This window comes from Phyllobates terribilis, unplaced genomic scaffold (genome assembly GCF_046119375.1).
Source record: "Phyllobates terribilis strain yellow unplaced genomic scaffold, ASM4611937v1 Scaffold_1__5_contigs__length_1240528914, whole genome shotgun sequence".
NCBI classification, from domain to species: domain Eukaryota; kingdom Metazoa; phylum Chordata; class Amphibia; order Anura; family Dendrobatidae; genus Phyllobates; species Phyllobates terribilis.
The window spans coordinates 783,754,085-783,768,837 of record NW_027362761.1 but is presented as its reverse complement, the minus strand read 5'-3'; the positions used below and the strand labels follow the sequence as shown (position 1 = coordinate 783,768,837).

The 14,753-nt window shown below is 41.0% G+C and overlaps 1 protein-coding gene across 1 annotated transcript in view; it reads left to right on the top strand.

Moving 5' to 3' along the window:
* Window positions 1-14,753, top strand: part of PRKG2 (protein kinase cGMP-dependent 2) — a 229,760-nt gene that overhangs the window by 29,797 nt on the left and 185,210 nt on the right. The window contains exon 2 of the mRNA XM_073637005.1: window positions 2,438-2,986. Within this exon, the coding sequence (XP_073493106.1) occupies window positions 2,451-2,986 (536 nt within the window). The 5' untranslated portion in view covers window positions 2,438-2,450. The remainder of the gene's footprint in view (window positions 1-2,437; window positions 2,987-14,753) is intronic.

Here is a 14,753-nt window from a genome sequence, read left to right as displayed (position 1 = left end):
AGAGAAAGAGTGTTTAGCCATAAAATGGGCCCTGGATACACTGAAATATTACCTACTAGGCCGGAAGTTTAGATTAGTATCAGACCATGCCCCGTTGAGATGGTTGAGGGAGAAGAGGGGTAAAAATGCCAGGGTAACTAGATGGTTCCTAGGGCTTCAAGAGTTTAACTTTCACGTGGAGCATAGGCCCGGGAAGTTACATGGGAATGCAGATGCCCTCTCTAGGATTCCCTGCCTGGTGTCAGATGGTGCCCAAACCCCCGGCTTTGGGCAGAGGGGGGTAATATGTGACAGTGTCACTGGTTTTATATGTGAGGGGAGGTATGTGTCACTCAGGATGCTCTCCTGTGTGAACTAAGACCTACTTTATTTTTCTGCCAGCGTGTTATATGCTGGTAGGCTTACTCTGTTAAAGGGTGTGCGGTTTTATGGGAATGGCAAAGAGGGCGGGACGCCATTCCCCCTACCTCCCCTCAGGATGTGGCTGAGCAATGTGTAAAAGCTCAATCCCTTTTTTTTTTTTCTCTGAAGTGTGGTCTGGAGAGGGAAGTCTCCAGAGAGTATTGTGGAAGCTGCAGAGCTTTTCACATGGACTTTAGCAGTGCAGTTTATGCTACCGAGAGCGGGCGGAACCCGCTCATCTATGGACTGAGTTATACTTTGTTTTGTTTTTTTTTCCCGTTTAACCCAGAGGGGTCATGTTTGTTTTCCTGTGAAACCTGCATGAGTTTATGGCTGATAATAAACCAGCAGAAAGGAAACCTGAGAACGTGTGTCCTGAGTCTGCCTCCAGGAGAGCCGAGCGAGTCGTCTTGCCACACCATGATAAACAACGGGTTACTAGGTGCGCGTGTGCCCCTAGTAACCCGATGTTTATCATGGTTACCAGCCTGATCGCTGGTCACACACAGCGATGTGTGCTGACCAGCGGGAGGGCAACGACCAAAAAATGGTCCAAGACACTTTGCAGCGATCAGCGACCTCACAGCAGGGACCTGATCGTTGCAAAGTGTCACACATAGCGACATCGCTGGTGAGGTCGCTGTTGCGTCACCAAAACCGTGACACAGCAGCGATCTCGCTAGCGATCTCGCTACATGAGACGGGGGCTTTAGTCATGGACCATGACTAAGGGTGCCATATGCACTAGAAACGCATTGTTGGTGCATTGCTTTTGGACAGTTATGGATGTTTTGTGGAATTTTTAATATGAATGCATACAATTTCAGTAATTTTTATCAATGTAACTTCATCCATCTCTACTTCATTTACTTATCTACCCACCTGAGTATTGGCGTCGATCCGAGCTCCTGAGAATTGCAAACTACTTTGGTGAGCTGGCTACTCCTGTTTTACAGATATTGTCATCCCTTAGGGTGCTTTCACATTGGGTTCTTTGTCCCCGTCGGGGCATACGTCCTAAAATTCCCCACAAAATGGCGTCTGGACGTACAGTATGCTGTGACGGCAGAGTGAACTGTGCCTATGCCTGAGTATCCTCCTCCTGTGGGCGTACACTCCCGAAAAAAGTGCATGGCAGAGCGCACGTTCGCTCTGCCGTCACGATGTGGTCTATGGCCCCCGTCACAGCATACATCCAGACCCCGTTTTGCGGGGAATTTTAGGACGTATGCCCCGACGGGGACAGAGATCGCAATGTGAAAGCACCCTTACTGTTACTGGTGGTGCTCATAATCTTAATTCCCAGCAATAAAGTGCCCGGAGGAAAACCCACGTAATCACTTCTTTTAGCTTGGCTACGCAACATTGCCAATAACATTACTCGTGAAGAGAAACTAAAAACCACTAAAGTCAATAAAGTTTAAAACCATACTCCATAGAAAAACTAACAATTTAGGTGTGACAGCAGTTAAACCAACTCCTAATATTCCTTATAACTGTACTCATAGAGGACCAGAATCAGACATTTGGGGCGTTGTTTTGTATTGCCAAAATACTTGAAAGTTGTTCGTATCAGGTGGCCACCTTCTTTCAAGATAATAGTCATTCTCTTAGCAGGACTCAACATTATCTGCTACTATAGAATTTTAGATTAGTGATAATTTTGGCTTTCATAGAGAAAAGGTCTTCTAAACAGTTTCAGAGCTGAAAACAGCATGCATCTATTTATATGTAATAATAGTAAAATACGATATATAAATAATGTGTGTTCATTTTAATGTGAAATGTTATTTGAGGGATTGTTGTTAACAAGTATATTGAAAAGGATACAGAACAAAATCCAGTCTAAGTAAAAGTAGTACATTATAAGCAATGAGAAAATGACTTTGTTCAAGTATCATGTTTACCTCTTAAGGAATTAGGAGAAAATCAATTTGCCTTCATTTTAACTGGAAGAAAAATGCTTAAAGCACAGTTTGCTGTCATACCACTGGCTTGGGAAAACTGATTAATTAATTTTGTGGTCTTTGTTTAGGGTATCAAGGGAAATGGGAAATGGCTCCATGAAACCCAAGCCACTGAGGCAGCCAGATGGACAACTGATGAACCTTTCTGTTAGCTCCTGCAGCAAACTCTGTAATATCGATCCAACAAAAGGAAAAGTATGGGAACTGGAAAGACAACTAAAAATAAAAGATGAGGAGCTGATAAAGAAAGAACACATAGTTCACGAACTGCAGGAAAAGTTTACCAAACAGACTCAAGTCATTGCAGAAATCACTGAGGAGCTTCAAAGCAAGTGTGTCCAACTAAACAAACTGCAGGACGTGATCAGCTCTCATAGTGGCAACTCCATAACACCAGCTATTAAAATGTTGACTGCTTCGCCAACTACAAAGCGCCATATATCACCTTCAAGAGCTTTACAGACATCGCCATTTAAGACACTATCAGGATTTTTCAATAATAGCAAACGAAAAGGTGCTAAAGAAGGAGTCTCTGCTGAACCCACCACAAGAACATATGACCAAAGTAACGCACCAGAGTTTTCATTTGAAAAGGCTCGTGTTAGAAAAGATGCAAGGTAAGCTTTGTCAATTTAGTCATCTGTCATGATGATCATGTCCACTTAACTCTGATAGTGATAGCCATTGCTCTAACAGTTGGGTATTTGACATAATGTCATGCTTTTCTGAATTCTTCCTGCCCCGCTTGGCTTCATTAACAGGTCTTTACATATAAACAAATCAGTAGAAATCTTTTAATCAAAGCAAGTCTAGCAGCGACAAGACGAGAGCCACCCAATTGACACTTTTTATTGAGCCCACATCTTTTTAAAACTATGCATTTCGAATTAAACATAGAATTTGTATCAAGTGTGCTGGTCACTATCTCATGCAGTCTTCGGTTATAGTGATGTGAGTGTGCTGACAGGTTCCTTTTAATTTCTATTCATAAAGTTAGACTCCGTCAAAGGCAACTCTATAGTTAGCAAAGTATGTGTCCAATGACATGTTACATCTACATAATGGTGGGACAGGACCAGTTGGATTTACAATGATGTGCCTTAGACATGTATTGTAAAAATGATTTAAAATATGCTTTTTGCCACACTTCTACAAAAAGTCACCAATGATGACAATGTTCCATTTGTTCCCTCAAGCATAATCTTATCGTTTTTCAAAGTTGTTCTATCAGTGCAGTTTTTTTTACTACTTTTCATATTTTCTAATTAGACTTAGTTGTATGGCATTGACAATATCATTGGAAGTACAGAATCAGAACCCAACATATATATCTTGATCATAGCAGAAAAAAAAGCAAAAAGAAGTTGAAGTAGCTGCTGGTCACATATAAAGGAGCAAATTTGTTCACTACTAGTTATGGGCGGTGAGGGCAAGCAAGAGCCCTGCAGTCAGTTTGCTAATTTTTACTTGCATGGAAGGTGCACATTTGTCTACAGACAGCCCTTTTTCTCTTATGCTTTAGCTGCCCAAGCATTGTAGATGTCATCATATGTATCCATCCCTTCATAAAAGTGGCCACCTATCTACCTGTCTTTGGACTTCACCCATTTTGGGTGCCTTTTTTTTTTGTCCTTTCCAGCTTAGTAAGAATGGAGAGATGACCACACATGCATCAGATGCCCAACATTGATTTTCCTGGAGAGAGTCAGGTGCATACATGGCCTCCTCTCTACCTTTATCTGTAGTAGGGAAGCATGTAGGGTGTGGGATTTAGAGGAGGGATCCAGTCCGGCTAATGCATAAGGCAAAACCACATCAATAGACACCATATGGCAGCACACAGAATCCTCACCACTGTAATATGGCAAACATCGAAACTTGCTGCAAGAAATCAACATCTTCTTACATTCACAGATGCATTCAATGCAAAAGAATACTTCTTTGTGGCAAGTTTTAGTTATAAATTCTGGAATGGTATGTCACTAGTAACTAGACTTGATGCAGGAAATTGATGAATATTATCTATCAATATATAGAAAAATATAACACCAGGATCCCAGAGAACTGTCTGCAGGCAGCACATAGTAGGTTTGTATGTCCTCAAATTAGTATGTACTGAAGGCATATATATGTCCTATACTAATAAGGACTGGAGTCTTTCAGCCAATAACATAATATAATATAGATGGATGGATATGAAGTGGGAAACAAATACCTAACAAGAGGCATATACAACACATTGTATACACACCAAAAATGTCAAAAAGGAGATATGCATTAAATACAAAGAAAAGCAAAAATTACTAAAAATACACTTAAAAAGGAAGTTTAAAAACAATTAAAAACAGACATAGTATGAAACATAATCACATGAACAATATGATAGACCAGTACCATTCAATACAAGATTACACAAGGACATTGGAGTCATGCACAATATTAATTCTGAGTAGAAATAAATGATACTGCCCTAAATTGCAGAAAATAATACATACAAACATTTTTTCTATTGTTTATATTTAATAAATATTTCCTTTTTTGACATTTTGGTGTGTATACATTTTGTTGTACAGCCTGTTGTTAGATATTATTCCTGTAATGTAGTGTAAATGAATTGAATGCACAGCTGAATTCTTAATACATGGCTTTATTATACACACAACAATATGTTTGCATGTGCATGACGTGCTCTATTCTAAGTGCTCCCCATATGGATTGCTGCTGACCTGCAGCCTCATTAGCAGCTAGTGCTGCTCAGGGAATAGAGTGGCAGGTTGCACAAATCACAAGGCAATTAGTAATGAATATACCTTTTGCCGTATGGGTTAAAAGGATTATTATTTCTTCCTTAATCAATATTTTTACCTCCAGCCATACAGCTTTAATTGGTCTACAGTCAAGGTTTAAAGTTTTGTGGAATACGCAAGCCACAAATTTGTCCAACAGGGTGTGGTATGTTCATTTATTTCGGTCATGGCAATTACTCAGAGATTTGAGCATCACTGCTTTTCTTCAGTCCCTGTGGTATCATAATCCTTGTGTGATATCATATGACTTATGCAAAATGCCCATTATACAAGACGAGGAAACCATTCATGGTATAAAAGTAATCCAGAAATTCTACATCTATTTATATTTTATTTTAATTGCAACCCAGGCCCATAAATAACATGCCGATGTAGTACAGCAAAGCCACTTTAGTCGTGGGCAAAAGTTTTGAGACTGACCCAAATTTTGATTTTCACAAAGTTTGCTGTTTCAGTGTCTTTTAATTGTTTAGTCAGATGTTTTATGGTTACTGAAGTACAATTATAAGCACTTCACAAGTTTTTAATCTTTTATTGACAAATATATCAGGATTATGTAAAGACTCATTATTTACAGTGTTGACCCTTATTTTTCAAGACATCTGTAATTCGCCCTGGCATAATGGATATCAACTTCTGGGACAAATCCTAACTGATTACAACCCATTCTTGTCTAATCAGTGCTTGGAGTTTATCACAATTTTTGTGTTTATGTTTGTCCTCCCACTTTTTGAGGCTTGAGCACAGGTTCTCAATGATATTGAGAACTAGAGAGTTTCCTTGCCATGGATCTAAAATTTCAATGTTTTGTTCACCAAGTAGCTTAGTTATCACTTTGCCTTGTGCATTGTAGCTCCATCATGATGGAAAAAGCATTATTCATCACCTAATTGCTCCCGCATTGTTGGGAGAAGTTGCTCTTGGAGGATGTTTAGATACCATTCTTTATTTATGGCAGCGTTCTTAGGCAACACTGTGAGTGACCCTACACCCTTGGATGAAAAGCAACCTTTGCACATGAATGATCTCAGCATGCTTTTCTATTGGCATGTCACAGAACTCATAGTGCGCACCTTTTCTTCTTCGGACAATCACTCTAGCAGATATCACAAAAAGTCTAAAGGGGGCTTCATCAGAGAAAATAACTCCAGTCGTCTGCAGTCCTATCCCTGTATGTCCTGCAAAGTTATTTTCTATGATGAAGCTTCCTTCAGACTGTTTGGGACATCTGGAAGAATGATTGGAGAAGAAAAGTATGCTACCATGAGTTCCATGTAATTTTTTTGTAAGTATATTGCAGGTCACCAGATGCAACGCACAGAAAACACGAGGCAGGGACAGTCAGTGAATGGTTTAGTTCTGTTCAGATGCAGCGGAAATTTACAATAGTTACAAAACAATGCTATTAAACAGTGCAAACCAACAATGAACCATACAACGTTACAATTATAATAACAGGGAAACACTCCAATCTATTTTGCTAATGTTCTCCTTATGAGGGTGGTACACATGTTCATGGGAGTTACAACGTTGGATCTTCCTGAAGTTCCAGCCCTAGCGGGGGTCACCGGGTTTTTCCGCTAGGGTGCAAGTCTTTCTGAAAAAGTCTGTTAAAGCACATTGAGCCTATCATGCACCTACCAGCCCTCTCCCCACCTGTTGTCTTAACCAAGGCCAACCCCGATACTGTATGTTATAGCTGGAACTGATGGCCCTGCTCACTTGAGCTGTCTTTCTTTAACCGCAGGCATGCTCCTCTGGTTGTCATCTCCTTGCGGGTCTTTGGTGCTTTACTGTCGGCGGACGTCTCCTGGGCCTTGGGTGGAATGGACTAGGTCCCAACTTTTGACGGGTTTTCGTCTGACCTCTGGAACTTGACCGGCGTAGGGCAAGGTTCTGGTCTTGATCAGCACAGTCTGAACTCTCCGACATGACTGGCGCAATTCGGGACTCTGGGACTTGACCGGCATAGTCGGGTACCTGGGACTCACCGGGCGTTGTCTGGACCTTATCTGGCGATGATTGGCACCTGGGTGGCGTAGGCTTTCCGCTGCGGCCTGTCACACTGGAATCAGAGCTGTCTCTCGTCTGTGTCTGCTCCACTTTCCTCCTTGGCACCAAATTCCCCCTGTGGTTTGGGGCGCAGGGCTTTTATATCCAGGAACTCTGGAATTGCGAGGCACCTGACCAGGTCCAGCACAAGAAGTCGCTCTCCCTGCAGTTCTTCTGGTACCAATTGGTTCCACCTGGTTTCGCCCCTCCAGCAGATGGCAGTCTTTCTTCTCTATTGTCACGGCATGCAAGGACTCTTCATGGGTGCCAACACTTCCTTTTATATAAAGAACACTTCCATTTCCATGAATAAAAAATAGTATCTAAACATCCTTCAAGAGCAACTTCTCCCAAAGATCGCTCGTTGATTAAAACATTAATATGTTGGGTCCATGGTCAGGAAACTCCCCAGATCTCAATCCCATTTAGAACTTGTGGTTAGTCCTCAAAAAACAAACAAATCACAGAAATTATGATGAACTCCAAGAACTGATTAAGTAAGAACGGGTTGTCACCAGTTAGGATTTGCCCACATCTGATATCCAGCATGCTAGGGGGAACTGTAGAAATCTTGAGAAATAAGGGTCAGCACTGTCAATAGGGTGTCTGTACATAGACTTGCTGTATTTGACAATGAAAGTTCAAAACCTTATGAAATGCTTATAATTGTAACCATAGAAATATCTGACTAAAAGATTTAAAAACACTGAAGCAGCAAATTATGTGAAAACCAAAATTTGTGTTAGTCTGAAAACTCTTAGCCACAACTGTACATTATATCACAACACTCTGAGCTAGTATTCTACAGCAAATGAGGAGCATACATTCTTCTAAGAATTGAAGGGTTAACTAGTCTTAAAGAGGTGTTAAGACATAAACCTTTATTTCATAAACAGTCCAGCATGGTGTAAAATAAAATAAAAAAACACATAATGACCTTGCTGATCTCCAGCACTTCTCCTCTATTACAGTTTGGCTCTCCAACCAATCTTCTTATTTCTTCCAGCTGAGTTGGGCATGTGACTGTAGTAAATAAGTATACACAACAGTGACCAACATGTCAATAGATAGATGGAGCAGTCACATATCCATACACATATCCATCCAGAACAGGATGGAAAAGGACTAAATCTGTACTTCCTGTTCCAGTTGTCCTTTATTTTTCAACATTTTACAGATCTCTACTGGTTGTCAATAAATGGAAACTCTCTATTTTGAGACTGAAAACCTATCCTAACGAATGCTATGTGCACATCACACATGAAAAAGAGCTTAATAAGCATTAAAAATAATGAACATATGCACAGAAATGTCAAAATTACTTCCTTTGTATATGTTCTGTCTTTTGTAACTTCTTTTAACTGCTTCAGGCTTCAAAAACCACGAAACTGTTAAAAGGACTAATGTGACGACACAGCATTTCTTCTTAATTATGCCAGATGTATTTTTTCAGTAGGCCCAGGGACATGAGCTATTATTCATATGAGTCTGAACGTTGACTCTTTTTGTTGATTGAATTGATGCTTGTTGAATTGTTAGTTAGCATTAGTATTTGTGTCCCTACCCCTGATGATGCCATGTAAATGGTCAAACATGTAGGGTGGACTTATTTTAATAGTTTTCCCTGTTTTGCTTATAAACTATGGCACCCGAGAGGCCATTGATTTAGGAATAGCAGCAAATTTTGCTGAATATAAAGTGTCAAATTAGCAAACTGGGGGCAAAGCAATAACTGGTTTATTTCTACACCCTCCTTTATATATATTTAATAAAAGTTAAGTTTTAGGTCCTGTTACTGAGGGTTATTTAGTGGAGGTTCTCTCCTTTTGGTATGTATTGTAGAATCCCTCCCAGGACTGTATATACCCCACTGCTTTTTATTTTTCTTGAATTGTTGAATGGCTGCTGTTTACCTATTATATCAGCCCCTACAGTTTATTGTTTTGCTATCCTTTGGGAACAAATTCATAGGATAACTGAAAAATCAATGTTTGTTTAAATGTTGATTACCCTTTGTATCAGTCCATGCAGCTTGTTGTTCTGTAAACACTAAAGGACAAAATATGCACTCGAACAATGAGAGATGACCTGCTCCCACCTTCCTCCAATCCTGTGGAAAAATGCCTGAATAAGAGCTGTGAACTATAAAAGGGGGATCTGCCTCTGTTTCCAGGGAGACTCTACAGAACAGCAGCCAGTGAACCATGTCACCAACTGGAGGAATACAGATCCGCTCCACTGACCATAACTGAACCCTCAAAAACATTTGCAGAACCCAAGTTGGGACAATCAAGTCACCTGGTCACATACATCAATGTACTCTGTCAGCTTCCTAAGCTTGCCGCTACCTCCTCTCTGTGGGTGCCTGCCAAAAGCGGGGTACCACTCGTTGGGGTAGTTGGCCCTGGAAGCCCTGAAGTTGCAGATGTTCTAATTCCCAGCAAGCCAGCAGAAGGGTGAGACTCTGTAATTTTCACCATCTTCTGTATTTGCTGGGACTGTACTATAATGTTATTGTCTATTGGTGGTTCAATAAAGTATTGCAGTATTGCCGCACAGTGTTACCCTCACCCTGTGTTGTCTGAGTAGTATTCTGCCCACGAGAAAGGAATATGGACATTCAGTGGGATGAGCCCTGGTCCATGCGGTCTTTCTAAAGAAAGTCAGGCCAGCGGACGAGAGCACCCACTGACCCTCGTGTCTCCACAACTATCTTCACTATTCTTCAGGCGGCTTTTGTTTGGAAACCATCACTATCTTATATTTATAAAAAAAATGTCAGTGGCAAAACCGCCACAAAACTAAGAATAAAATGAGAAAGAAGACTGGCTGTGCATATGTTTCATCTATTTAACCTTCTTTTAAAGGGAACCTGTCACGTGAACAAACGCTATTAACCTGCAGACATGGCATTAATCTGAAGGTTAATAGCGTTCTGACCCTGCCTGGTGCCAGCACTTAGACCCCAAATGCCAATAGAAAATTAATGCCGGGGCAGGTTCAGCCACTGCTCTGTGTATGGAGAGCGGAGGCTGTAACCACTCCCCCAGCACTGACTGACAGCTGACTCTCATGATGAGCTGCTGTCAGTCAAAGCCGGGGGAGCAGTTACAAGTGCTGCTCACTATACACAGAACGGTGACTGAAACCGCACCAGCGCCACTCCTATGACTAACACTGGAATGCTACAGGGAGGAAAAAAGTTGATTTCCTCCCAGCAGAGGGGGTCTAGTTGCCGGTGCCAGGCAGGGTCAGAATGCTATTAACATGCAGATTAACCCATTATCTGCAGGATAATTGTGTTTTTATCATGTGACGGGCTCCCTTTAACCGCTTCAGGTTATGAAAACCGTGAAACTGCTAAAAGAATTGACTTGACCAGTCTTCAAATGGATTCCATTTGCAAACCACCACTATTTCATATGCAAAATAAAAAAATAGACATTGGTGGAAAAGCTGCGGCAAAAAGTATGAGAAAGACAAAGAAAACTTTTCAGGAAAAACATAGCCAGTATATGAAAAGACGGCGTTTGCACATACCCGAAGGTTGGGTTTTCATGTTCAAGTTTTTTGATGCAGTTTTTTAATTCAAAACCAGAAAATAATCATTAATGGAAGATACCTGTAAAAAAAACACTTAGACTTCTTTTTCTCTTGATTTCACTTCTTGCTTTTGGCTTCAAAAACTGCATCAAAAACCTTAACATGTGTGTCATAAAGAAAAATTAAAATCCATAAGACATCTCCGGAGAGGGAACATATCAGCCCCCACATTGAACAAATAGGATTAATTATAGCCGGGGAAGAGAGAAAGAACACCTCAACCTCAATTGAAGTAGGACTCCACATTGACCATATGGATTAATTATATCTGAGGAAGAACTGAGGAAGAGAGAAACTAGGGGAGGTGACAATATGTCTGCTCTCGATGTTAGCAAGTTACATGTTTGGAAACTCAGGTAATGGATCTAAATGTGCAGCCTGCAACACTCAGGAGCATTGCAAACCTGGAGAGGAGTTTAGAGCTCACTGAGCATGCGCTGGCTGGGACTAGTGATATGGAGGAGTGTGGAGGTGGGGAAAATCAGGACTGAGAAGTAGGTAGCTGGATAACAGTTAGAAGAATAGGGGGAAAAGTGCCAGAGAGCCCAGTCCTGATCTGGCACAACCTAGTAAATATGCCTGTTTGGCTGATATTAGGAATGCAGGCCCAGGAATGGGATCACTACAGAAGGATGTTGCTCCTAGCAACCAGCAAAAACGACTGCTGTAGGAAGGAGGAAAAAAGAGTGCTGCAAAGGCCAGACAGATGTTGGTGGTAGGAGACTCTATAATTAGGTGGACAGACAGGGTCATCTCCCACCGAGACAGTGAATGCCAAACAGTGTGCTTGGGTTTTGGGCAGTGTGCCACTGCCGAGTGCTTGGGTTTGACATATAGTGGATCGGATAGACAGATTGCTGGGTGGGGCTGGGAAAAACTCAGCGGTCATGGTACACATCGGTACCAATGACAAAGTTAGAGGGAGATGGAAGGTCCTTAAAAATTATTACAGGGAACTAGGAGAGAAGCTGAAGGCCAGGATCTCAAGGTGGTGTTTTCAGAAATACTGTCAGTGCCACGAGTGTCACTAGAGAGACAGCGGAAGCTTAGGGAGATAAATAAGTGGCTTAGAAATTGGTGCAGGAAGGAAAAATTTGAGTTCATGGAGAACTAGGCTGACTTCTCTGTCGGCTACAGGCTCTACGGTAGGGATGGGCTGCACCTCAATGGGGAGGATGCAGCTGTGCTTCGGGAAAAACTGGTCAGACGGATGGAGGAGCTTTTAAACTAGGATCTGGGGGGAGGGAGGGTAGTTGTGCTAATAATGGGATAGATGGAGTAGACAGAGAGAGTGAGACCATAGGGGTTAATGAGGATTTAGTGAGGGCTGGGATATGCAAGGAAAGTAGGGAGCTGAGTAGGAGTAACCAATGTGCTAATAGTATTAAATGTCTGCTAGCAAATGCAAGAGGTCTCGCAAACAAAATGGCTGAACTGGAGACTCGTATGACAGTCACAAAATATGATGTGATGGGAAACCTAGCTGGATGAAAGCCATGACTGAGTGACAAACGTAGAGAATTACACTACATTTAGAAAGGACAGGAAAGACAAAAAAGGTGGAAGGGTGTGTATTTTCGTAAAATCCAACTTAAAACCTGTGCTCAATGATGACATTGATGGGAGCTGCAAAAATGTTGAGTCAGTATGGGTAAATGTACAAGGGGATGGCAATAATGGAAAGCTGCTAATTGGAGTTTGTTAAAAGCCTCCTAATATAACTGAACAGGTAGAGGACGAAATGCTGAAACAAATTAAAAAAACAGCAAATAATAATAGGTTCCTTTATAGGGGATTTTAACTATCCAGACATTCAATGGGACATAGAATCTTCTGGTTGTGCTAAAAGCTGCAAATTCTTATTCGCAGTTCAGGACAATTGCCTTTCTCAGCTGGTAGATGAACCAACCAGAAGAGATAATCTGCTGGATCTAGTTCTGTCAAATAGACCAGATACAATTTCAGATCTATAGGTCCGGGAGCATTTGGGATGCAGTGACCATAATATGGTAAGTTTCAATGTAATTTTCGACCAAACATTCAAAAGGGGAAATGCAAAACCTGGAACTTTAGGAAAGCTGATTTTAAAAAATTAAGAGAAGATCTTAATTGTGTAGACTGGGACCATGTCATGGTAACTGGGGATACCGAACATAAATGGGGCATGTTTAAGGAAATATTATTAGAATCCTGTAGAAAACATATACCCTCTGATAATAAAATGGCAAGGAACAAAAGGAAACCATTATGGATAAATAAGACAGTACAAAGTTTAATAAGACAAAAACAAAGGGCATTCAAAATCTTGAAGGCCGAGAATACAGAAATAGCATTTCAGGAGTATAAAGATTTAAATAAGAAATGTAAAAAAAAATCAAGCTAGCAAAGTTATCTACAGAGAAACAAATCGCCAACGACATTAAAATAAATTCCATAAAATTGTATAAATACATCAACGCCAAAAAGAAAAAATCAGATGGTATAGACTCCTTAAAAGACGATAATAGCAAGATAATTATAGAGGACAAAGAAAAGGCTGAGATATTAAACAGGCACTTGTCATACATGTTCACCAATGAACTTACTGTTCCAGGGATCATTCAACAAGGCAAAAATCAAAGTTCACCACCTGATATAACTAGTTTAACTCGAAAAGAAGTATGTCTGCGTCTGAGAAAATTAAACATATTTGACAAATTCCTCGGCCCAGACGGCATTCATCTACGGATACTGAGGAAATTGAGCTTAGTAACTAACAGACCACTGTATATCATAGTCTTAGACTCTCTTGTAACAGAGGTTGTGCTACAGGATTGGAGGATGGCTGATGTGGTACCGATATTTAAGAAAGGTACGAAGGTGGATACAGGCAACTACTGTCTGATATCTGACATCAGTAGTGTGCAAAGTTTTTGAGGGCATTATAAGAGATAACCTGCAGAAATATATTGCAGAGAATAATATACAGTGAGGCAAAAAAGTATTTAGTCAGCCACCAATTGTGCAAGTTCTCCCACTTAAAAAGATGAGAGAGGCCTGTAATTGACATCATAGGTAGACCTCAACTATGAGAGACAAAATGAGAAAACAAATCCTGAAAATCACATTGTCTGATTTGGAAAGAATTTTTTTTTCAAATTTTGGTGGAAAATAAGTATTTGGTTAATTACAAACAAGTAAGATTTCTGCCTCTCACAGACCTGTAATCTCTTTTTTAAGAGGTTCGTCTGTCCTCCACTCATTACCTGTAGTACTGGCACCTGTTTGAACTTGTTATCAGTGTAAAAGACACCTGTCCGCAACCTCAAACAGTCACAATCCAAACTCCACTATGGTGAAGACCAAAGAGCTGTCGAAAGACACCAGAAATAAAATTGTAGCCCTGCACCAGGCTGGGACTGAATCTGCAATAGGCAAGCAGCTTGGTGTGAAGAAATCAACTGTGGGAGCAATAATTAGAAAATGGAAGGCATATCAGACCACTGATAATCTCCCTCGATCTGGGGCTCCACACAAGATCTCACCCTGTGGGGTCAAAATGATTTCAAGAAGGGTGAGCAAAAATCCCATAACCACACTGGGGGACCTAGTGAATGGCATACAGAGAGCTGGGACCAACGTTACACAGGCTACCATCAGTAACACACTACGCCGCCAGGGACTCAGATCCTGCAGTGCCAGACGTGTCCCCGTGCTTAAGCCATTACATATCCGGGCCCATATGAAGTTTGCTAGAGAGCATTAGGATGATACAGAAGAGTATTGGGAGTATGTCATATGGTCAGATGAAACCAAAGTAGAACTGTTTGGTAGAAAAACAACTCGTCGTGTTTGGAGGAGAAAGAATGCTGAGTTGCATCCAAAGAACACCATTCCTGGGAAGCATGGTGGTGGCAACATCATGCTTTGGGGCTGTTTCTCT